This window comes from Bufo bufo, chromosome 2, assembly GCF_905171765.1.
Source record: "Bufo bufo chromosome 2, aBufBuf1.1, whole genome shotgun sequence".
Taxonomy (NCBI): domain Eukaryota; kingdom Metazoa; phylum Chordata; class Amphibia; order Anura; family Bufonidae; genus Bufo; species Bufo bufo.
In genome coordinates, this window is record NC_053390.1 from 287349150 (window position 1) to 287374407 (window position 25258).

Below are 25258 nucleotides of genomic sequence, written 5' to 3' on the forward strand. Positions count from 1 at the left end.
GTAAAGAATCCTCTTCTACGTTTGTGTACAAACCTTCTTTCCTCCAGACGCAGAGGATGTCCCCTTGTTACAGTCCTGGGGATAAATAGATGATGGGATAGATCTCTGTACTGACCCCCGATATATTTATACATAGTTATTAGATCTCCCCTCAGTTGTCTTTTTTCTAAAGTGAATAAACTTAATTTTGATAATATTTCAGGGTACTGTAGTCCACCCATTCCAGTTATTACTTTAGTTGCCCTCCTCTGGACCCTCTCCAGCTCTGCTATGTCTGCCTTGTTCACAGGAGCCCATAACTGTACACAGTACTCCATGTGTGATCTGACTAGTGATTTGTAAAGTGGCAGGACTATGTTCTCATCACGGGCATCAATGCCCCTTTTGATGCAACCCATTATCTTATTGGCCTTGGCAGCAGCTGCCTGACACTGGTTTCTACAGTTCAGTTTGCTGTTCACTAAAATTCCTAGGTCCTTTTCCATGTCAGTGTTACCGAGTGCTTTACCATTTAGTATGTACGGGTGACTTGCATTCTTCCTTCCCATTTGTCAGTGTTAAACCTCATCTGCCACTTATATGCCCAAGCCTCCAATCTATCCAGATCCCTCTGTAGCAGTATACTGACCTCTTCCATGTTAAAGGGTTTCTGTCACCAGATTTAACCCTATTAAGCTAGCTGACATTAGCGATGTGCTAATGTCAGCTAAACCTAACTAGCCTATTCCGACTTTTATCTATGCCCCTGCTACGCCAGAAATCTTGCGCCGTTCAGCATTCGGCGCAGGCGCGGTTAGGGAAAGACGCTCGGAGGCTGCCAGCTTCCTCACCAGAGCACAGGGCTGGCAGACAGATGCGAGCGTTGCCTGGCCCTGTAAATCAGGACTTGGAGGGAGGAGACAAAGGTGGGAGAACGGAGCCTCTAGGAGTAGAAACAATGCCCGCCCTGCTCCTAGAGGGTAATTAGCATATTATAAAAGTTAGATTTGTGGCGTAACGGGGGCATAGATAAAAGTAGGAATAGGTTAGTTAGGTTTAGCTGACACTAGCACATCGCTAATGTCAGCTAGCTTAATAGGGTTAAATCCGGTGACAGAAACCTTTTAATTACTTTACACAGTTTAGCATCATCTGCAAAAAAAATTATTTCACTGTGCAAGCCTTCTACAAGATCATTAATAAATATATTGAAGAGAATAGGGCCCAATACTGACCCCTGAGGTACTCCACTAGTGACAGTGACCCAATCTGAGTGTGTACCACTAATAACCACCCTCTGTTTTCTATCATTTAGCCAGTTACTTACCCACATACAGACATTTTCTCCCAGTCCAAGCATTATCATTTTATATACGAACCTTTTATGCGGTACAATGTTAAATGCTTTGGAGAAGTCCAGATATACGACATCCATGGATTCACCGCTGTCAAGTCTAGAACTTACGTCCTCATAGAAACTGATTAAATTAGTTTGACATGACCAATCCCTCATGAAGCCATGATAATATGGCGTTATTTTCTTATTTTCATTGAGGTACTCCAAGATAGCATCTCTTAGAAAACCTTCAAACAGTTTACCCACGACAGATGTTAAACTTACCAGCCTATAGTTTCCGGGCTCTGCATTTTGGACCCTTTTTTAATATTGGCACCATATTTGCTATGTGCCAATCCTGTGGAACACTCCCTGTCAGTATAGAGTCCTTAAATATCAGAAATAAGGGCCTGGCTATGACATTACTTAATTCTCCTAGGATACGGGGGTGTATGGTACTGGCGATTTGTCTATTTTAATCTTTTTAAGACACCGCTGTACTTCTTCCCAGGTCAGTCAGGGCACTTTTAATGTGGAATTTACTTTTACATTCTGCATTTTATCTGACAGTTTATTTTCCTCAGTGAATACAGTGGAGAAAAAAAATATTGAATAGCTTCGCTTTCTCCTCATCGCTCTCTGCAACTGTCACGAGTAATGGGGAAGGGGAAAACACTAGATACACACAAAAGAAATAGACAACAGTCTAGGCCTCAAAAGCTAAAGGAAGAGGGATGGTGACCTCCTAGTAATCCCTAGGCCTTTCCCTAACTCCTGCCAGTATGAGCAGATCCTGATGGTGGAAATGCTCATACGCCGTATACCTAGGCCCTGCTGAAACTGACGAGCCCTAGGATAGGTAGCAGGAGACAAGACAGCTGGTTCTTTCCCAGATGAAGTAAGGCTACTTTCACACTAGCGTTCGGGGCTCCGCTTGTGAGTTCCGTTTGAAGGGGCTCACAAGCGGCCCCGAACGGATCCGTCCAGCCCTAATGCATTCTGAATGGATGCGGATCCGCTCAGAATGCATCAGTCTGGCTCCGTTTGTCCTCCGCTCCGCTCAGCAGGCGGACACCTGAACGCAGTTTGCAGCGTTCGGGTGTCCTCCGCCTGGCCGTGCGGAGGCAAACGGATCCGTCCAGACTTACAATGGAAGTCAATGGGGACGGATCCGTTTGAAGTTGACACAGTATGGCTCAATTTTCAAACGGATCCGTCTCCCATTGACTTTCAATGTAAAGTCAAAACGGATCCGTTTGCATTATCATGAACAAAAAAAAAAAAAAAAAAAAAATTTTTTTTTTTTTTTGTTCATGGTAATGCAAACGGATCCGTTCTGAACGGATCTAAACGTTTGCATTAAAGGTGCGGATCCGTCTGGGCACATACCAGACGGATCCGACCTAAACGCAGGTGTGAAAGTAGCCTAACCCGCGTCTCCCTGAGGCCTAGAACAAAACACACCAGCGAACAACAAACAGAAAAGGCAACAAGCACTTAGCTTTGGGATGTCTGGAGAAGCAGGAGATCCAAAACAAACAAGCTCTAGCAACTCCAACAGGAAATATCAACCGCATGGTCAGCAGTGTGAGGCGGACCTAAATAGAGCCTCATCACTGATAACGAGCAGAACCTGACAAGAGGTGAGATCCTGCCAAACAACAACATGCTAAGAGGAAAACAGAGAGACCTGCAGCAAGTCTATCTGATCTTCTCACCTCTGTCACGGGAGGGACCGTGACAGTCCCCCCGCCTTCTACGGGTGACCTCCAGACACCCAGGACCGACCTTATCAGGATGCACCCTGTGAAAGGCCTTCACAAGGCGACTGGGATTCACGTCGGTCGCAGGAATCCACATTCTTTCCTCTGGACCGTAACCCTTCTAGTGCACAAGATACTGAAGAGATCCATGAAGAATACATGAGTTCACTATCCTGGCAATCTGAAACTCAAGATTACCATCCACCATGAAAGGAGGGGGTGGCAGGGAGGACGGTTCAGCAGGTTCGACATATCTTTTCAGCAATGACTTGTGAAACACATTGTGAATTTTCAAAGCCTGCGGAAGTTCAAGACGAAAAGCAACCGGATTAATAATGGCAGAGATCTTGTATGGCCCAATAAACCTTGGCCCCAACTTCCAAGAGGATACCTTCAACTTAATGTTTCTTGTGGACAGCCACACAGAATCACACACTCTCAGGTCCGGACCACTCATACGTCTCTTGTTAGCCATATATTTTATACTTTTTGCCCATTTTTTTAAAGTTGTTTTGAATCTTCTGCCAAATAGATGACAATGAAGAGGAGAATCTTTCTTCTTCAGGTATACCAGAAGTCTCAGTACCATAAAATGTGCCAAACTGTGGATGGAACCCATATGCACCAAAAAACTGCAACTTATCAGTGGACTACTGTCTACGGTTATTTATGGCCAACGACAAAAATGAAGACCACTCTTCCTGATTCTCAGAGACAAAACATCTCAAATAAGTCTCCAGATTCCGGTTAGTGCGCTCAGTCTGTCCGTTCGACTGAGGATGAAAGGCGATGACAAGGACAATTGGACACCCAGGCGAGTACAGAACGCCTTCCAGAATCTGGAAACAAATTAAGTCCCTCTATCAGACACCACATCAGAGGGAATGCCATGTAGTTTCATGATGTGCGAGAGTTTTGGCATTAGGTAAACCTGATAATGCTATAAAGTGCGCCATCTTGCTGAAGAGGTCAACAACCACCAGAATCACAGTTTTCCCTGAGGAATTAGGCAAATCTGTGATAAAGTCCATGGACAAATGAGTCCAGGGTCGGGATGGGATAGACAAGGGAAGCAGAGATCCTGAAGGCAGAGTATGAGTCACCTTGGCACATGCACAAGTTTCACAAGCTGCCACATAGCCCTCAACACATTTACGTAACCCTGGCCACCAGAATCTCTGGGAAATGACATCCACAGTGGATCTGCTCCCAGGGTGTCCCGTAAGGACAGTACCGTGATGTTCCTTGTGCCGTAGTTCCGAAAGGGACAAACAACTTCCCTGGATGACAGGAATCAGGTGCCTCTTCCTGGGCCTCCAACACCTCTGACTCAAGTTCAGACCAGAATCCTCTGATTCAACCCCCCCCCCCCCCCCCCCCCCCTTAAAGCTACGTGACAAAGCATCCACTATGAAGTTTTTAATCCCCGGGCGATAAGTGACAATGATATTAAATCTAGTAAAAAACAACGACCATCTGGCCTGCCTTGGGTTAAGACGTTTAGCTGACTCCAGGTAAGCCAGATTTTTGTGATCAGTAATTACCGTAATGGGATGAATCGCGTCTTCCAACCAATGATGCCATTCCTCAAAAGCCAACTTAATGGCCATCCACTCTCTATTACCTACATCATATATTCTTTCGGCAGTAGAGAGTTTTTTAGAGGAAAAAAAGCACAAGGGCACCATTTACTAGGAGAAGGAGCCTGCGACAAGACTGCTCCAACACCTACCTCTCATGCGTCAACTTCCACAATGAACGGTTGTGACACATCAGGTTGCACCAGAATAGGAGCAGAAGCAAAACATTCCTTTATTGCTGAAAAAGCCAGACTGAGAAATCCGTGCCTTTCTTAGTCATCAGTTAATGGTTTAACAACAGTTGAGTAATTCAAGATAAATTTACGTTAGTAGTTGGTGAACCCCAAAAATCGCATGAGTACCTTCAGATCTTCGGGTCGATCCCAGTCCAACACAGCACAGACTTTTCTGGATCCATACGAAAACCCTAAGATGAGAGTAGGTAACCAAGGAATTGCACTTCCGGAACCGCAAATACAGTTCTCCATCTTAGCATATCATTTATTCTTCCTTAGGATCTGTAAGCCCTGTCTCACGTGATCCTCATGCATCTCCATATCAGGGGAATAAATTAAAATATCATCCAGATAAACCACCACAAACCTGCCCACCAGATGATGAAAGATGTCATTGATGAAGTGTTGAAAAACAGCAGGAGTATTGGTCAAACCAAAAGGCATGACCAGATTCTCAAAATGACCTTCAGGGGTATTAAAGGCCGTTTTCCCATTCGTCCCCTTCCTTGATTCTTACTAGATTTTATGCCGCCCTCAAATCCAACTTAGAGAACACCTTGGCGCAGACAATCTGATTGAATAAATCTGGGATCAAAGGAAGGGGATAGGGATCACAGACAGTGATGCGATTAAGCTCACGGAAATCCAACATGGCCTAAAAGTTGCATCCATTTTTTTTAACAAAGAAGAACCCTGCAGCCACTGGTGATTTGGATGGTCTAATATGACCTTTAGCCAAACTTTCGGTGATATACTCTTGCATTGCTAATCTTTCGGGTTCAGAAAGATTATACAACCGAGACTTTGGCAACCTAGCTCAGGGAATAAGGTTGATGGGGCAATCATACTCCCGATGAGGAGGCAACTCCTGGTTTCCACTCTCAGAGAATACATCAGAAAAATCCAAAAGAAAAGAAGGTAACATTTTAGTAGTTACAACAGAAAGCGACGTGCTGAGACAGTTGTCAATGTAGTAATCACTCCAATTGAGAATCTGTCTTGCTTGCCAATCGATGGTAGGGTTATGTGTAGTTAACCATGGAAAACCTAGCACCAGAGGGGCAGGCAAGCCCTCTAGCACAAAACTTGAAATGGATTCAATATGAGAATCTCCCACCTTTAGGCGAATTGTGTGTAATGAAGTCAGGCGGCACAGCGTACTGGTTGAGGGGTGCTCGGTTTGTGTGGAGGTAATCCCAAAATCAGAAGAATGAAAGAAAACCGGCACTCCCAAAAATCTTTGCTGTTGATAGATTGGTCACTCATATGAGGCGCGGCGTTTCGGCACTCACAGGTGCCTTTTTCAAACAAGAAGTGAGCAGCAGTATGAGTGGAAGAACATGCAAACAAAACAGGTTTAAATAACCCGCCCCTGGTCATGTGATGATGACATCACCTTGCCGGGGAGACACATAAACAACAATGTGAGTGAACGCCTCCTGTTGAGTCTTCACAGAGGTCACACCCTGGAAAGTAAATTTCAGTTGCACTGTGAAGAGAAACATTGTTGCAAGTAAGTGACACAAATTGTGCATATAAACATATCCTAATAGCAACATTCATTAATTGCTATATATTGCAACAGTGTGCAACCAACAGAGAGAGAGAGGCAAAAAAGAGGACTAAGGGCTCTTTCACACCTGCGTTCTTTTCTTCCGGCATAGAGTTCCGTCGTCGGGGCTCTATGCCGGAAGAATCCTGATCAGTTTTATCCTAATGCATTCTGAATGGAGTAAAATCCGTTCAGGATGCATCAGGATGTCTTCAGTTCTGGAACGGAACGTTTTTTGGCCGGAGAAAATACTGCAGCATGCTGCGCTTTTTGCTCCGGCCAAAAATCCTGAAGACTTGCCGCAAGGCCGGATCCGGAATTAATGCCCATTGAAAGGCATTGATCCGGATCCGGCCTTAAGCTAAACGTCGTTTCGGCGCATTGCCGGATCCGACGTTTAGCTTTTTCTGAATGGTTACCATGGCTGCCGGGACGCTAAAGTTCTGTCAGCCATGGTAAAGTGTAGCGGGGAGCGGGGGAGCAGCATACTTACCGTTCGTGCGGCTCCCGGGGCGCTCCAGAGTGACGTCAGGGCGCCCCAAGCGCATGGATCATGTGATTGCATGGCACGTCATCACGTCATTCTGGAGCGCCCCGGGAGCCGCGCGGACTGTAAGTATACCGCTCCCCCGCTCCTACTATGGCAACCAGGACTTTTATAGCGTCCTGGCTGCCATAGTAACACTGAAAGCATTTTGAAGACGGATCCGTCTTAAAATGCTTTCAGTACACTTTTCCGGATCCGGCGTGTAATTCCGGCAAGTGGAGTACACGCCGGATCTGGACAACGCAAGTGTGAAAGAGGCCATGGCGGTCCTATAAAAAATCTTATAAGAAGCTGTTAATCGCATAGTCATCGCATGTCATCATCACATGACAAGGGGCGGGTTATTTAAACCTGTTTTGTTTGCATGTTCTTCCACTCATACTGCTGCTCACTTCTTGTTTGAAAAAGGCACCTGTGAGTGCCGAAACGCCACGCGTCATATGAGTGACCAATAAATCTATCACCAGCAAAGATTTTTGGGAGTGCCGGTTTTCTTTCATTCTTCTTACCTTTAGGCGAATGTCCTGCACCATTTGAGACAGACACTTTTGAGAGAGAGAGGGGGCGGAATCAATCGCAAACACAGAAATATCTTTGTTTAATGCGCTTGTTGTCAAACCATGCATACAGACAAACTGGCCATCCACCAGGTTAACCCCTGCCCCACTGTCAATAAATACTTCAATTTCCACAGTTTTGGAGCCTAGCGCCACCTTGGCAGGCAGGAGTAATCGGGTACTACCGGTAAATGACAAAAGTACATTCTCAGATTCCTCACCCACACTACCAAAAGTGAGAAGAGGACTAAACACATTAGACTTTTTTTTTTCCCTTTTCACCTTGATGTTTAACATAAGGACATACGTTAACAAAATGTCCTCTTTTACCACAGAAAAAGCAGTCTTTTCTTAACCCTAAAGTTTTTATCACCTGGTCCAGGAGTGACCTGCCCCAATTGCACTGGCTCATCACCAGGCATGAGCTCGAGTATTTATTTACCCAGAGTGTCAGAAGTGGCCGCTTCCCCATATGATAGTACGTCCCGAGCGAGAGGAACTTTAGAGCTCTCCCTCAGGCGTCTAGAGACATGGCCACCTCCAATGATTCAGGATTTTCATGAAATGCCAAGGCGTCCTTCAGGTTCTCAGACAGCCCTTTACATAATTGACTACGGAGAGCTTGGTCATTCCACTCCGTATCAGTTGACCACCTCCTAAATTCAGAGCAATAGGACTCTGCAGAAAGATCTCCCTGCCGCAAGCCACGCAACTTAGATTCGGCCAGGGAAACCCGATCTGGGTTATCGTAGATAAGCCCCAGAGCTCTGAAAAATTAATCCACCGACCGGAGGGATTGTGATCTGGTTGGCAAAGAGAAAGCCCAAGACTGAGCGTCACCTTTCAGTAATGAAATAATAATCCTCACTCTTTGACTCTCGTCCCCAGAAGAGTTAGGACGTAGTCTAAAATATAATTTGCACGACTCCCTGAACCGAACAAAGTTGTCACTTCCCCAGGAAAACCTATCCGGGAGAGCGACCTTAGGTTCAGGGCAGGCTTGGTTCCCGCTGCAGGTCTCTGAAAATGTGCAACGGCCGTGCGGAGGTCAGCCACCTCCAAACACAGCCCCTGCATACGATCGACCAGTGCAGAAACAGTATCCATAGCTGCACTGACAAAAAAAAGGATAATTTTTTTGGGCGGTTGATAATCTCACAGGTAATGGGGAAGGGGAAAACACTAGATACACACAAAAGAAATAGACAACAGTCTAGGCCTCAAAAGCTAAAGGAAGAGGGATGGTGACCTCCTAGTAATCCCTAGGCCTTTCCCTAACTCCTACCAGTATGAGCAGATCCTGATGGTGGAAATGCTCATACGCCATATACCTAGGCCCTGCTGAAACTGATGAGCCCTAGGATAGGTAGCAGGAGACAAGACAGCTGGTTCTTTCCCAGATGAAGGGACCCGCGTCTCCCTGAGGCCTAGAACAAAACACACCAGCGGACAACAAACAGGAAAGGCAACAAGCACTTAGCTTTGGGATGTCTGGAGAAGCAGATCCAAAGCAAACAAGCTCTAGCAACTCCAGCAGGAAATATCAACCGCATGGTCAGCAGTGTGAGGCGGACCTAAATAGAGCCTCATCACTGATAACGAGCAGAACCTGAGGAGAGGCGAGATCCTGCCAAACAACAACATGCTAAGAGGAAAACAGAGAGACCTGTCAGCCTCACGTGCAGCAAGTCTATCCGATCTTTTCACCTCTGTCACGGGAGGGACTGTGACAGCAACTCCCCTCTCATATCTTTGTAAAGGGCCGACACCTTCAGATTTATACTCTTTACCATTTATATAAATTGAATAATGTGACGGGCTGAACCGTCACTGGGGCTGCTGGAGAGGCCTGAGGGATAGCCTCCTTCCTACGGACTATGGACCCAGAACTATGGAGATCCCCCCCCCCTTCAGTCTCTTGGGGTTACAAGGAACTATTAACCCTGATTTATGTGTGGAGTATTATAGGTCATGTTATGTTTTATTAGTTTGGTAGAGGAATATACCGACCACCGACCCCCCCCCCACCCCAGCTCATTATTCTAAAAAGGGAAAAGTGTGTAGCTTCTGCCTGTGAGTAATTACGTTATCCCATTGTGTTGGTTAATTGTATCACAGGTGGGTGTTTTCTGTCTGTAACTGCATGTGATTGGTTTACGTAAGAAACTGTCTCAGTCTTCCACAAGGTCCCCCGTGGGAGTGTCCCTTGCTGGAAGACCTGTATAAAAGGCTGACATGTTGCCCCATTAAAGTGTCCTGTTCTATCCTTCGCGAAGTCTGGGCTCATGTTTAGGGGATTGGAGAACTACACTCTGGGGATTGCTATAATCATTATACTCTCCAGAGTATAATCCCTAGCTCTTGTAAGAGCTGTTTCTGTATCGCTTTCTCTGAAGGAAGAGAGGTGCACCCACTGGAACCTGGAAGCATTGTCATAGGTACAGGGTGAGTCGAAGATGGCGAGATCCGAACCAAGCTGTGGCGGTTCGTGGGGTCGGCAGTGCTTACGGTGTCAAGTGAAGTGCTTGGAGTCCTCGGGAAGCACTAGGAGCATCCATCAATGGAGGTACCCAGTCGGGGTGCCAGGAGATCCGTTACAAAGAACATTTTAGGGTTAGTTTTACTCTCTTTGGCAATTAATCTCTCGGTCTCTAGTTTGGATGCTTTTATTTGTTTTTTACATATTCTATTTATTTTACTTAGTTTTTCAGTGCTTCCTCGCTACCCTCCTGTTTTAGTGATTTAAATGCTTTCTTTTTGTCATTTATTGCTTTCTTTACAGTTCTATTTATCCACATAGTTTTTTTTTATTGTTCCTTAACCTTCTATTCCCATAAAGTATGTACCTCTCACAATTAGATTTTAGGATGTTAGTTAGGCCTATGTCCTCTCTTAGGCTACTTTCACACTTGCGGCAGGACGGATCCGACATGCTGTTCACCATGTCGGATCCGTCCTGCGGCTATTTCGCCGTGCCCCCGGGCCGCCGCTCCGTCCCCATTGACTATAATGGGGACGGGGGCGGAGCTCCGGCGCAGCACAGCGGTGCACGGCTTAAGGCCGCTGGACTAAAATTACTGCATGTCAGGTTTTTTAGTCCGGCGGCTTTCACCGTGCACCGCCGTGCTGCGCCGGAGCTCCGCCCCCGTCCCCATTATAGTCAATGGGGACGGAGCGGCGGCCTGGGGGCACGGCGAAATAGCCGCAGGACGGATCCGACATGGTGAACAGCATGTCGGATCCGTCCTGCCGCAAGTGTGAAACTAGCCTTAGTTGGCTAAATTTTGCTTTTTTAAGGTTTGGTATTTTTGTTCCTCCCTGAAGAAACACTCTTTTGAATGACAATTAGAAGGTTATTACTTTATGGTCACTATTTCCCAGGTGTCCCCCCAACCTGCACATCTGTTGTTCTGTCAGGTCTATTGGTTAATACTAAGGCTACTTTCACTCTTGCGGCAGAGTGATCCAGCAAGCAGTTCCGTCGCCGAAACTGCCTGCCGGATCCGGCAAAATGTATGCCAACTGATGGATCCTGATCAGTCTTAAAAATGCCTGATCAGTCAGAAAAATGCATTGAAATGCCGGATCCGTCTTTCAGGTGTCATTTATTTTTTTCCACCTTTTCTTCGGTCTGCGCATGCGCAGACCAGAAGGACGGGTCTGGCATTCCGGTATTTTGAATGCCGGATCCGGCACTAATACATTCCTATGAAAAAAAATGCCGGATCCGGCATTCAGGCAAGTCTTCAGTTTTTTGGGCCGTAGATAAAACCGTAGCATGCTGTGGTTTTATCTTTTGCCTGATCAGTCAAAATGACTGAACTGAAGACATCCTGAAGCATCCTGAACGGAATGCTCTCCATTCAGAATGCATGGGGATAAAACTGATCAGTTCTTTTCCGGTATAGAGCCCCTAGGACGGAACTCTATGCCAGAAAAGAAAAAAACAAGTGTGAAAGTACCCTAAGTCCAGTATGGCCATCCCTCTAGTCGGGTTCTGAAACCAGTTGTGAAAGGTTATTGTCTTTGGTTATTGCCAAGAACCTGTTTCAGGTTTCAGTTTCCCGGTCTATATCTGGGTAGTTGAAGTCCCCCATAATAACGACCTCATTATGATCTGCCGCCTCGTCTATCTTCTTATAGTGTGCAAGCACGACCACCGCTGATGTATTGTAGGGTGGTCGTAACCAAAAAATTAAAAATGAATCCATCCAGCAAAGGAAGCAATATGTATAATAACAATACATTAGTAAATGCCTTGTATTAACTTTCTCTACATGATAAATGCCACTTGCTTAAGTGACAAAACCCCGTTAAGGTACCTTTACACGACTAGATGATTGGTATGATTCAGCGACGAACAGGTCGTTTCCTGGCGTAGTGAACCTTTCAACAATGACCCTTTAGACGTGCCGATTATTAGTCACAAAATCATATTTTCGATCGCATATTCCATCGTTTGTAAAGCAGACTGTTGCATTTACACCAAGCGATAACTTGAGTGGCGTGCTTAAACACACCCACGGTGTAATCGTCTGTAATCGTGTGTGCAGTGAACGATTCCTGTTTACACGTTTGTGCCCACAAAAACAATCAGACCAATGAGAAATCTACTGATTATTGGTTGCCGCTCTTTCGTTCATTGCTTTTACACTGCTCATTAATCGTACAGTTTTGCTCGATTTAACGATCATTTACGCAATAATCGGCTCATGTAAAGGTACCTTAAGACTGTACGTCTTGTAAATGCTATCTGTATCCTGCTAACCGGCTTGGACTACGGCTCTCTTAGCTATGTGTGTCAGGAACACATTATCACACAGCGGAAGTCAACATCAAGATGATTGATCATGGGGGGCCTGCAGCAGCGTCAAAAAGGCGGGTCACTAGTGAAAGAACAAAGTCACCTAAGCCACCCCATGCATATATCATAAAGGGGTTTTCTGGGATTTAAATACTGATGACCTATTGTCAGGATAGAACACCTGGCACCCCCTCAATCAGCTGTTTGGGCAGCTGAATTTATGCAGTGGATAGAAGGCTCCGTCCTTGGGTGCAGAGTGTAGGACCGCCACCAATCTGATACTGATGACCAAGCACAGCGCTATAAATTGTATCGCAGCTCAGTCCCATTCACTTCTATGGGTCTGAGCTCGATACCAAACACAGCTGCTATACAATGTACGGTGCTGTGCTTGGTAAACTGCGAGAAGGCTGCGGCGCTTGCAGGTGCGCCGATGCCTTCTCAAACAGCTGATCAGCGTGGTCCCAGGTGATGGACCCCCACTGACCAGATACTGTTGACCTATCCTGAGGATAGGTCATCAGTATCATAATCTCGGAAAAACTTTTTAAATAATCAATGCAGTTTTGGACGCATTGGCTGTCTCAGATGCTTGATGCTGTATATCTGTATGTAGTGCCATGTGCCACTTTCACTTTAGTTATCTTCTCATCTGAAACTGTAAAGTAAAACAGTAATGACTAGAGAATGAGGAATTTGGGAAACATGACCATTTTCATGAGATTTGCTCTGCCTCAAATGAAAAGGTAAAACCTCCCAGAGGCTTTTCAGAGTTTTCTATGTTTACTGGGAATCCTGAGATTCTAGAATATGTTCATCAGATCTTGTGCGTGCCTAAGGCTACTTTCACACCTGCGTTAGGTGCAGATCCGTCTGGTATCTGCACAGACGGATCCGCACCTATAATGCAAACGCTTGTATCTGTTCAGAACGGATCCGTTTGCATTACCTTTATAATGCAAACGGATCCGTTTTGACTTACACTGAAAGTCAATGGGAGGCGGATCCGTTTTCAATTGCACCATATTGTGTCAGTGAAAAAGGATCCGTCCCCATTGACTTACATTGTAAGTCAGGACGGATCCGTTTGGCTCCGCATAGTCAGACGGACATCAAAACGCTGCAAGCAGCGTTTTGGTGTCCGCCTCCAGAGCGGAATGGAGGCTGAAAGGAGGCAAACTGATGCATTCTGAACGGATCCTTATCCATTCAGAATGCATTAGGGCTGAACTGATCCGTTTTGGGCCGCTTGTGAGAGCCCTGAAACGGATCTCACAGGCGGACCCAGAAACAACAGTGTGAAAGTAGCCTTACAGTTTGTAATTAGCTTGTGCATCTCACCTTAGTGCTGACACACTGGATTTGTTCAGGGCTGGTTCCTGCTTCAGCTTTTCCTGTTCCTCATAATCCCTTAGAGAAGCCAGAATACCCGCTTCCAACATCTCCTCTTCCAAGGATGCTGGGTCTCCTAACCAAACAGGAGTCTCTCTAAAATTGGTAACACTTGAAGTGTGCCGAGTTGCTCCTCTTATGGGCAAATCGTTAGAGAGAACGGACTCATATGCATCTGTGTAGGAGAATGGAAGTCTGAGAAAGAGAAAGATATTACCGGGTCAAAACAGAAATGGTACTGCGTAGCCTTTTATCTCTTGTACTGTGAGATGGTCAATGTTAAAGGGTATCTGTCACCTCCTCCAAGTCCTATTAAGTGCAGTACTACATGAATAGTGCTGCTGTCCCTGACTCCGGATCACTAGGTCATATGGCCATACTCACCCCACACCCCCGTTGTGTTCCTGCAAACTGATGCTGGAATACATTGCAAGGACTCATGAACGTGCGACGATATGCAGGCACACAGCATGGGAACAGGGGTGAGCAGGGACATATAACTAAGGCTGGGTTCACATCACATCATGTTTTTGTCACTCCTTTTATGTACATCAAAAATGCCATACAGTTACAACAGTCACTAAAGAGTTGCACTTTTAAATGTACATTTTTTGCTGTACTCTGCAGGATGGAAGAGCATAGTGAACTATATTTTTACATTCTTTTTTTACCCCCCAACGTATATGTTAAACATAGGGCAAAAGTGTGATGTGAATCGGGCACTAGTAATCTGGAGTCAGGGGTAGCTGCGCTATTCATGTAGTACTGCACTTAACAGGGTTCGGGGGACGTGATAAATTCTCTTTAATGTATGTGTCACCTACCGCTCCTGTGCTGCAGAACTTTCCTCTTGAGTTGGAATGAACCGTGCCAGGTTAAAAGATGTCAAGCAGTCGCAGAGGTGCATGCTGTCCAGTGCCTGCCTTCTAGAAAATGGCAGCTCTAGGTGATGGAGTAATCCAGCACGACCTGCAGGCTATCTGTAAGGAATATCTCCAAGAAACTGAGCTTGCTTACATCCATTATACACTGCTACTAATCTCTCTCTGTTTATATATATATATATATATATATATATATAGGGGACTCGCTCTGGTAGACAGGATTAGCGGACGCAGTATAGAGGCAACAAGTTCTTTAGATCAAACAGTTCAGTGTTTTATTCACACTTTAGGCAAGTGACAAAAAAAACATTTATATTCAAACAAAAAGTCACCTTCATCCAGACACAAGGCTCCCAGATCCCAACACAGAGACCTGGCTTCTGAGCCCAGCTGTCTATTTAAGGACAGCCAGGTGCTGCCAAAACCCGGACGGCACTTAAAATCAGGTCCGGTATTTGACCTCACCTAGCTGTAAATCAGCCCAGCTGCACATGCTGGGAGAAAAATACCTGTTTTCCCAGACCAAACCTCTCACTGTGTCACAATATATAGAGATATATATATATATACATACACACACACATACATACAAATACAAACACACACACACACACACACACACACACACAGGGTCCTATCCCTTTCAGAGGATGCCAGATCCAACTTCTACCTGATGTGTCAAGGAGAACTCTGTTCATGAGGCGCACGCTCAAACCTCCTGCAGATTGTCATAAATGCCGGGGCCACGTACCGCTGGGGCCACCCTTTTCACCTAATCATCCGCAAGAATGGTGTCTCGTTTGCTCTACACTCTCCAGACCAGGCGGGTGAGCTTAGTCGGTTCCTGGACTGCCCTCTCATCTCCCTACCAGATTGGCAAGATGTTCCAATTCTCTCAACCCCAATGGGGGGGCCTCCCCCACGCCTGTCTGATGGTCTCCGTCAAGCTCGTCCTTCAGCCCCACACTCACCTGGATAGAGGACTTCTTGGTTCAAATAGCTCTAGTTTATAAGGGTTGAGTGTAACCCATGCTCTTTGACCACAATACCTGATATTGTGCCAGAGTGGGGGGGGGGGGGGGGGTGCGGGGAGCAGGATGCTACCTAGACGTTTCTGTCATTTATACCCTGTGATTCAGGGTCAGCGGCCTGCTCCTTGTAACCCATCCCTTACTCGGTATTGTTGTTGCTTTAATTACTGGGCCGGGGGAAAGGGCAGCTTTACTGAGTGCTCTTCTTCACCCCCCACTAGGTCCGTGAATCTTGGTTGGCTCTTTTTCTGGGCTACCTGAGAGTCGCAGAGTGGTATGCTTTCTCCACTGGTTAATTTGTTTAATTTGGAATCTCATCTGAACCGGATTAGCTGGTTCTGATACTTCGCCTTACAGGCGTGTTTGTATTTGTTTGTCTACCCTATAGTAGTGTTTACCCATCCTTGTGTTTGTCCCCTCCTCTCTCCCCCCCCCCCCTCATATATCCCCCCACCCCTGCTTTCTGTTTTTTACAGGTCCGGACCATGTCGGAGATCACCTTTTCATCCATTAACGCCAACGGGCTGAATAGCCCTGAGAAGCGTTCCTCCATTCTCCGGCTCCTATGGAGTAAAAAGGTACAGATCGCCTTCATTCAGGAGACTCACTTCCGTAGGGATACTATGCCGAAATTTAGCTCCCCCTGTTATCCTGACGCTTATCATAGCTGCTATAGTGATTCTAAATCGAGAGGTGTGAGTATCCTCATTACTAGATCCGCCCCCTGGGAGTTCCTAGACTCTAGCACTGACGATAATGGCCGATATTTGTTCGTTAAGGGAAGAATAGGGGGCCAGTTGTATACCCTGGCCAATGTGTATTTGCCCAACACGAAGCAGTTGAGAGCCCTTACGGTAATCCTGTCTAAATTGGATAGCTTTGCTGAGGGCACGCTTCTGGTCGGGGGGATCTTAATGTAGCCCTGGACCCATTGGTGGATGTCTCCAAGGGCTCCTCTCACCTGCCTTACTCTTACATTCGCCGTTTCAGGAGCCTCCTTCATTCTCATCAGTTGGTAGATGTGTGGCGAGTGATTAACCCTGAGGTTAAGGACTTCACATTCTATTCCACTCCTAGGGATGTATACTCCAGATTGGACTATTTTTTGCTTAGACACTCGGCAGTACCTCTCATTGCCTCTTCCTCTATTGACCCAATTACTTTTTCGGATCACGCCATGCTGCATGTCTCTTTGAAGTCCCCTCTGTCCTCGCTCCGGTCCTGGAGATGGCGTCTTAATGAGTCCTTACTTCAGGATATGGAAGTGGCGCAGGGTATTGACTCGGCCCTTTCACACTACTTTGAGGAAAACCTAGTAGACGATGCCTCCCCCCTCATGGTGTGGGCTGCGCATAAGTGCGTGATTAGAGGGGAGTTCATCAAACATGGAGCATGCCGTAAACGGGAGAGGGCTTTGGAAATTTCCCAGATTTTGAAGGACATTTCCGATCTGGAACAGATCCATAAACGCTCCCATGCACAATCTGTTCGAGCTGAGCTCACACAGGCAAGGTGCAAGCTTAAAGATAAACTAGATACCCGTAGAAAATGTCTCCTTTCGCAGGGCAGGAGACACTTTTTTAAATATGGCAATAAGTGTGGTAGACTCTTGGCCAGATCCTTACGTGAACAAAGGGCAAGGAACTATATCCCACGCATTACTCCACCACGGGGACCGGTATTACACAATCCTGACTCGATCACAGAAGCTTTTTCCCAATTTTATCAGAACCTGTACAATCTTCCTCAGTCCAGTCAAACTAGTCAGGCCTTGGATTCGGCCATGAGCTCCTATTTGGTTAAGTCGGATTTACCGAAATTACCGAGTGAAGCCCTTGAGAGTCTGAACAGTCCGTTTACCGCTGATGAGATTGGGGAGGCTCTGAAATCAATGCAACCCATTAAGGCTCCAGGCCCAGATGGCCTATCGGCCTCCTATTATAAGAGATTCCTCCCCCTCCTGCGTACTCCCCTTACCAATGCCTTGAATAAATTAAGCTCCGGAGTTCCTCTCCCTAAAGTCATGTCTCATGCACACATTACTGTTGTCCATAAGGAAGGCAAGGACCCGACCGCTTGTGCCAGTTACCGGCCCATATCTCTACTTAATGTAGACATTAAGCTTTTCGCAAAAGTCTTGGCCACCCGCCTGACTCCATTCCTGGCGGACCTTATACACTTAGATCAGGTGGGCTTCATTCCCTCAAGGGAGGCGAGAGATAACACCACAAAAGTCTTGAACTTGGTCCATCTTGCCAAGATTCAACGTTCCAACCTGTGTCTCCTATCCACAGATGCCGAAAAGGCTTTTGACTGTGTTGGATGGCCATGGTTATTTGCAGTATTAAACCATGTGGGTGTGGAGGGTTCCTTATTGACATGGATCCGTTCCCTATATTCCTCTCCCTCGGCAGCCACAAAGGTTAATGGTGTCCTCTCGCCTCCCTTTGAGATTAGGAATGGTACACGTCAGGGTTGTCCTTTTATCTCCTTTAATTTTTATCCTCACTCTAGAACCACTCTTGAGGACTATAAGGAAAAACCCTGACATCTCTAGTCTTATGGTGAGAGAAAAGGAGTTTAAGATAGCAGCCTATGCAGATGACCTGATGTTTATGATTACCAAACCTCGAGTTACCTTCCCTAACCTAATTGAGGAATTCAAAGTATTCCATAACTTGTCCAATCTGAAAATTAACTTACAGAAATCTGAAGCGCTTAATGTCTCCATTCCATCGGCTCTAGAAGCCGAACTGGCGGGTTCCTTGCCTTTCCGTTGGACGACAGGTGCCATTAAATATTTGGGCACAATGATTCCCAGGGATCTGCGAGAGCTATTCTCAAGGAATTTTACCCCCCTTCTGAGTCGGATCAGAGAAGACCTCAAGAGGTGGTCCAAAGGCCTATATACGTGGTTCGGCAGGTGTGCCATTTTTAAGATGAACGTCCTCCCACGCTTATTGTATTTGTTCCAGACCCTCCCTATCCACATTCCGGCCAGTTTCTTCTCTGTTGTACATCGGGACCTCTTTAAATTTCTGTGGGCGGGGAAGAGTTCAAGACTGTCTAGATCCTTATTGCATGTGCCAAGGGAAAGGGGCGCCTAGGGATTCCTGACCTAAGGAAGTATTATGCAGCCTCTATGTTTCAACGTGTGGTAGATTGGTCTCGGCATACCCAGTTCAAACAATGGATCTCAATTGAGCAATTCACATCCCGGACTCCTTTGGCCCTTCTGCCATGGACGGATAGGAAGGTTCCTAGTGACCTTTCCTCTCATCCCCTCATAGGCCCTACCCTGGCTCAATTCCGTAAGTACCAACAGATCTCTACAATCTCCCCAACGCCCTCCCCGATGTTCCCTGTCTTGGGACATCCGGACTTCCCGGCGGGTTGCTCGGGGGGTCCGTTTGCACAGTGGAGATCGAGTGGTAGGTGTAGGGCACCATTCTTTAGAACTTCTGGTAGGTGGCTTACTTACTCGGAACTATTAGGTCTGACAGATCCCTGCCCTCTGGGTCCTTGGAGATCAAGACAGCTTCACCACTTTCTTTCTTCTATCCCTTTCTCTCAGGGGTCTGATAGGGCGCTCACTCCTTTTGAAAAGACATGTATTGGCTCCGGCCTTTATCGGCACTCTCTCTCAGAATTATACAAGGCATTGGTAACGCCGGGTTCGGACTATCTCCCCTCTTACTCAGCTAAATGGACTCAGGACTTGCAGAAGGATATCTCCTCCGACCAGTGGCTTAGAATTCTCCAGTTTACCCATAAATCATCCATTGCAAGTAAATATCAGGAGGCCAGTTACAAATTACTGTCGAGATGGTATTATGTCCCTACCCGTCTCCAGAAAATGTTCCCATCGGCATCTCCTCTATGCTGGCGATGCGACTCCCACCAAGGTTCCCTCCTACATATTTTCTGGCAATGTGACAAAATCAAACCTTTGTGGGAATCTGTTCATGAGACCCTGGCTTCCATTTTCCCCTTTTCGATTCCTAACACACCAGAGTTTTTCTTACTCTTTCTTTCGGACTTACCGTTGATCTTATTTCGACGATCCTGTCTGCGTCACCTGGTTATAGCAGCTAGAGCTTGTATCCCTGCGAGGTGGAAGTCTCGTTCTCCTCCCTCCGTGGGAATGTGGATTCAGAAGGTTGAAGAGATACGGAGAATGGAGGAACTCACAGCATCTTTGAAAGGTGGTAACAGAGCTTTTGTTGCTATGTGGTCCCCCTGGTTTACCTTTCAAGATACCCCGGAGTATCGGAATTTACTGGCTTGAGAGTCTCGTCTGGACACTCATGTACACTTAATTTACCCCCCCCCCCCCCCTTACTTCCTTGAACCCTTTGCCCCTTAACTCTTCCTTTCGTATCCTTGTCTTGTGTTCCCCCGCCCCATTCTTGTTATTGTTTGTCGAATTTTCTTTTATTTTCATGCTGTGGCCACGTCTTCATTGGCCCTTTGATTTGTGTATGGTTCCCGTTAGATGAATCAAGGTGCTTTATGGTCACCATAGGCTGAATATCAAACACAGACTTACATGTTGTAATTGTTTGTGCACTGTTGGATTATACTTCAGGATGTCAGTCGGCATGGATCCGACTATAATTTTCTAATGTATGTGTTTCAACATGCAATAATTTTGTTACTTTTGCAAAATAAGAAATAAAGAATTTTAAAAAAAAATTTTTAAAAATTGTTTCCACCACACTGCCCCCATATAGTAATTTGCCCCCACATAGTAGTACCTTCCATAATAATTTGGGCCCACACAGCCCCATATAGTAATTTGCCCCCACATAGTAGTCCCTCACATAATAATTTGCCCCCACACTGCCCCCACATAGTAATTTGCCCCCACACTGCCCCATATAGTAATTTGCCCCCACATAATAGTCTCTCACATAATAATTTGCCCCCACACTGCCCCATATAGTAATTTGCCCCCACATAGTAGTCCCTCCCATAATAATTTGCCCCCACATAGTAGTCCCTCCCATAATAATTTAGCCCCACACAGCCCCCACATTCCCCCTCCCATGTATTAGAGGTCTCTTCCCTAATATGTCCTCCTCTGTGTGTCGTCCCCCACATGTCCCCCAAAGTAGGCACATTAAATAAAAATAAAAAAAATGGGGGAAAAAAATGAAAAGCTAAATACTCACCGTCCAGGGCCAGGCACTTGCTCGCATGACGAAGGGATGAGGCAGGCGTGCACACGTCAATGTGCTGTGTCCCGGCACAGGCGCGTGATGACGTCATCACGCACGCCTGCGCCGGGATTTCACTACCGCATAGGCTTCAGGCCTAGGCCTGAAGCCTATGGCGGTGATAGGCGACGGGACAGGGAGCTATGCGCTCCCGTGCCCCGACGCAGTATGTGGGCGTTCGGGTCGGCGTTGGGCCCCCCAGCGGTGCTGGGCCCGGGGCTGCCGACCCGAACGTCCCTATTGTAATCCGCCACTAAACAGATCACACAAAGCCATGCCCCTCTTCATAAGTCCCAACCCCTTTCTTGCCACTTCAAAAAAGTGGTGAGAAGCTTAAAAGTCATAAATTACGCCGCAAATCTGGCGTGCATCATAATTTGCAACTTTTTTTACACCACAATAGTGGCATAAAAGCTTTTATAAATATCCCCCAAAGACATCAACAAGAGGAAACTAGGGAAGAACCGGGTTGGAGGGGTGTATATTGGCTGCTATTAAACATCAAACTACCTAGAATTTAATATGTGGGGGTGGGATGGTTGGAAGTATATATTTTATCTTTTATATACAATAAAGCATAAATACACCCCTCAACAGTGAAATTGCAATACCTAGAAGGAAAAGTCTTGAAATTATGGAAATCATAGGATCAATAGACACGTTAATGACATGCAAATGATAAAAATGGATTTTTATCTCGGCAGGCTATCATTGAGGTTATTAATGGTTGTCTGAGGTGTGTTCTATTATGCTGAATGTACATGGGCACGCAAATCATCATTGTCTCATTTAAGGGAGGCTTCTCCGATTCTATCCCTCTTAGTTTGAGATAAGTGGTCATAAGTGGCAGGACGACAACCAGGAGGCATCGCACAGTTATCCCACACGACTTGATCCAATTATTGAGGTTTTATGTGGCAAAAGAACATTACTTTCAATCTGGCTTTTATGCCCCTCCCACATGTCACAGATTGGAGCTATGTGCTTGAAAATTTGATCACCTGCAGATCTTAGCGACACCTGCTACTTTCTCGATTTGCATAACCTTACAGCTTATCCTTCTTGGTATTGCAATTTCGGTGTTGAGGAGCATATGTTGGATTTTACAATAATACAAGTATAATAAAGATAATATTAACAAAAATTAATTTAAAATCTGACCAAATACTTGTCTTTACAAATTTCACTTGAAAGGATACTGGCCAGTCCACTGATTATTCCACAGATATGATATAGAAGAGAAGATTCTGGAAAAAGCAGCTGAGTGACTATTAGGATCCCATAAGGCAACAAAAAAGAAATCTTTTTGCCAAATCTCCAACCGACAGTTTTGTGCTTAGCTACCAATAGCGACAACTGGGTAGCAAGGTATCCAGATGCAGGGACAGCTGGCGGAGGCAGAAGGAAGGATGTCAGAAGGTAAAGAATGGCAGAGCACAGTGTGCAGAGACAGGACAACTGCAGAAAGTATAAGGTGCCAAGACGTTCCTCCATCCTCCAGAACAGGAGAGGAAAGAGAACCAATGACAATAAAAACAGCAAATTGTCTGAGGTACACAGCACATGTGTGAATAGCCGATGCACTGGAAAAAAAAATGAAAAAACTCCATAAAATGTCAGTATTATATTTAAGGGATGCCTATAAATTCAATGTATAGTGATATCATTAAAGGGAGTCTGTCGGTGGTTTTGACCATGCAAAACTGCTGACAACAGGTGGACCTTCACTGTGATGCGCTCTCTACATTAAAGGGGTTCTGCACTTTGTTTTAACTGTTGATCTATCCTCTGGATAGATCATCAGCTTCTGATCGGCAGGGGTCCGACACCCGGGACCCCCGCGGATCAGCTGTTTGAAAAGGCAGCGGCGCTCCAGTAGTGTTTAACGCCTGCCCAGTGACGTCACGACTAGTATCAACTAGCGTGGGCGGGGCTAAGCTCTGTTCACTTGAATAGAGCTTAGCCCCGCCCACGCTAGTTGATAATAGTCGTGACGTCAGTGGGCCGGCGGTAAACAGTGAGAAGGCCGCGGCGCTACTGGAGCGCTGCTGCCTTCTCAAACAGCTGATCGGCGGGGGTCCCGGGTGTCGGACCCCCACCGATCAGATGCTGATAATCCATCCAGAGGATAGATCATCAGTTAAAACAAAGTGCAGAACCCCTTTAAGCTGCTTCCCAGCCCTTCCCATGTGCTCTGAGTGACAACTATAACATCCAACCAGATGCCACTACAGCTGTCACTAAAAGCATGAGTAGACAGCACTTCAAAGTGAAGATCCGACTCCTGGGCACTTAACCCCTTCCCGACATGTGAAGTACTATTATGTCACATTATGGGTCTTTAAAGATGGCGCCCACTCCCGAGCAGAGTGAGCGCCATAGCAACGCGATGCCTGCTATTTCCTTTAGCAGACACCGGCAGCTAATGTCCGCGACCGGCGGTAATGCCGATCGCAGACATTTAGCCGTGGCAAGCAGCAAGAGAGATGGCTAGGATAGGTCATGAAAATCAGATCGATGGGGGTCCGACACCTGGCACCCCCACCGATCAGCTGTAAGAAGAGAAAGCAAGCGCCGTGTCACGTGCCATCTCCCTTCTCTCTTCCTGCTTGCCATAGACATAGCAGCAGTGAGCAGGAAGAGAGACCGGAGACAGCATATGTGCACGGCGCGTGCCTTCTCTTTATACAGCTGCTCGGCGGGGTGCCAGGTGTCAGAACCCCACCAATCTGATATTGATGACCTATCCTGAGGATAGGTCATCAATATTAAAAACCTGGAAAAACCCTTTAAATGGATATTCCGGTTGTTAAACGTTATCTACCCTCAACAGGGGATTTCAGGGGGCTCAGAGGGTATTAGGACCCCCACCAGTCCAATAGTTATCTCTTATCTTGCAGACCTTTAACAACCAGTTCCACGTGTCCCACAAAAAAAAAGAAAAAAAAAGACTAAACTTTTTGTAGACAACTGAGAAAGATATAAATTGCGCTTTTAGAATGCAGCATGTCCAAAACAGACCCGGTCATGATAAGGTTTATTTTACAAAGTTACTCATCTTATTAGGCAGTTTTATATCTATGTACAAACCCTAGAAATGTATGCAGTGGTGGATTTGCACTTTTTTTTTTTATCAGTGTCATTTTGTTGCACATGATATGTCGCAGATTTCTCACCATCCCAGGCTTCTTGCAAAGTTTCCAGATGCAGCACTACGTCACTGCATGGCAGAATGATGATGCCAAGCACCAGCAAAAGCATCAGCAAAAGGCATCCTAGTGGTGGTCCAGTCCTAAGCACCAATCTTAGCATCTCCATAGAGATGAGGGTTATCCTTAATTACCTGCAAGACAATCAGTTATTCTAACAAATGACAAGAAATGTGGGTTAAGGAAATATCACAGTCTGCAAATAGTGCATACATACACACATACATACAGTACAGACCAAAAGTTTGGATACACCTTCTCATTTAAAGAGTTTTCTTTATTTTCAGGACTATGAAGGCATCAAAACTATGAATTAACACATATGGAATTATATACATAACAAACAAGTGTGAAACAACTGAAAATATGTCATATTCTAGGTTCTTCAAAGTAGCCACCTTTTGCTTTGATTACTGCTTTGCACACTCTTGGCATTCTCTTGATGAGCTTCAAGAGGTAGTTTCCTGAAATGGTCTTCCAACAGTCTAGAAGGAGTTCCCAGAGATGCTTAGCACTCTTTGGCCCTTTTGCCTTCACTCTGCGGTCCAGCTCACCCCAAACCATCTCGATTGGGTTCAGGTCCGGTGACTGTGGAGGCCAGGTCATCTGGCGCAGCACCCCATCACTCTCCTTCATGGTCAAATAGCCCTTACTTTCAAAGTTTTCCCAATTTTTCGGCTGACTGACTGACCTTTATTTCTTAAAGTAATGATGGCCACTCGTTTTTCTTTACTTAGCTGCTTTTTTCTTGCCATAATACCAATTCTAACAGTCTATTAAGTAGGACTATCAGCTGTGTATCCACCTGACTTCTCCTCAACGCAACTGATGGTCCCAACCCCATTTATAAGGCAAGAAATCCCACTTATTAAACCTGACAGGGCACACCTGTGAAGTGAAAACCATTTCAGGGGACTACCTCTTGAAGCTCATCAAGAGAATGCCAAGAGTGTGCAAAGCAGTAATCAAAGCAAAAGGTGGCTACTTTGAAGAACCTAGAATATGACATATTTTCAGTTGTTTCACACTTGTTTGTTATGTATATAATTCCACATGTGTTAATTCATAGTTTTGATGCCTTCAGTGTGAATCTACAATTTTCATAGTCATGAAAATAAAGAAAACTCTTTGAATGAGAAGGTGTGTCCAAACTTTTGGTCTGTACTGTA

General features: G+C 45.8%; 1 protein-coding gene across 2 annotated transcripts in view; it reads right to left on the reverse strand.

Annotated features, from left to right (window-relative positions):
- Positions 1 to 25258, reverse strand: part of RHBDD3 (rhomboid domain containing 3) — a 44970-nt gene that overhangs the window by 12940 nt on the left and 6772 nt on the right. For both annotated transcript variants that reach the window (XM_040420269.1, XM_040420270.1), the window contains exons 2-5: positions 24057 to 24223; positions 22080 to 22463; positions 14571 to 14715; positions 13696 to 13941 (exon numbers count right to left, since the gene is read on the reverse strand). In XM_040420269.1, the coding sequence (XP_040276203.1) occupies positions 13696 to 13941; positions 14571 to 14715; positions 22080 to 22463; positions 24057 to 24198 (917 nt within the window). In that variant the 5' untranslated portion in view covers positions 24199 to 24223. The remainder of the gene's footprint in view (positions 1 to 13695; positions 13942 to 14570; positions 14716 to 22079; positions 22464 to 24056; positions 24224 to 25258) is intronic.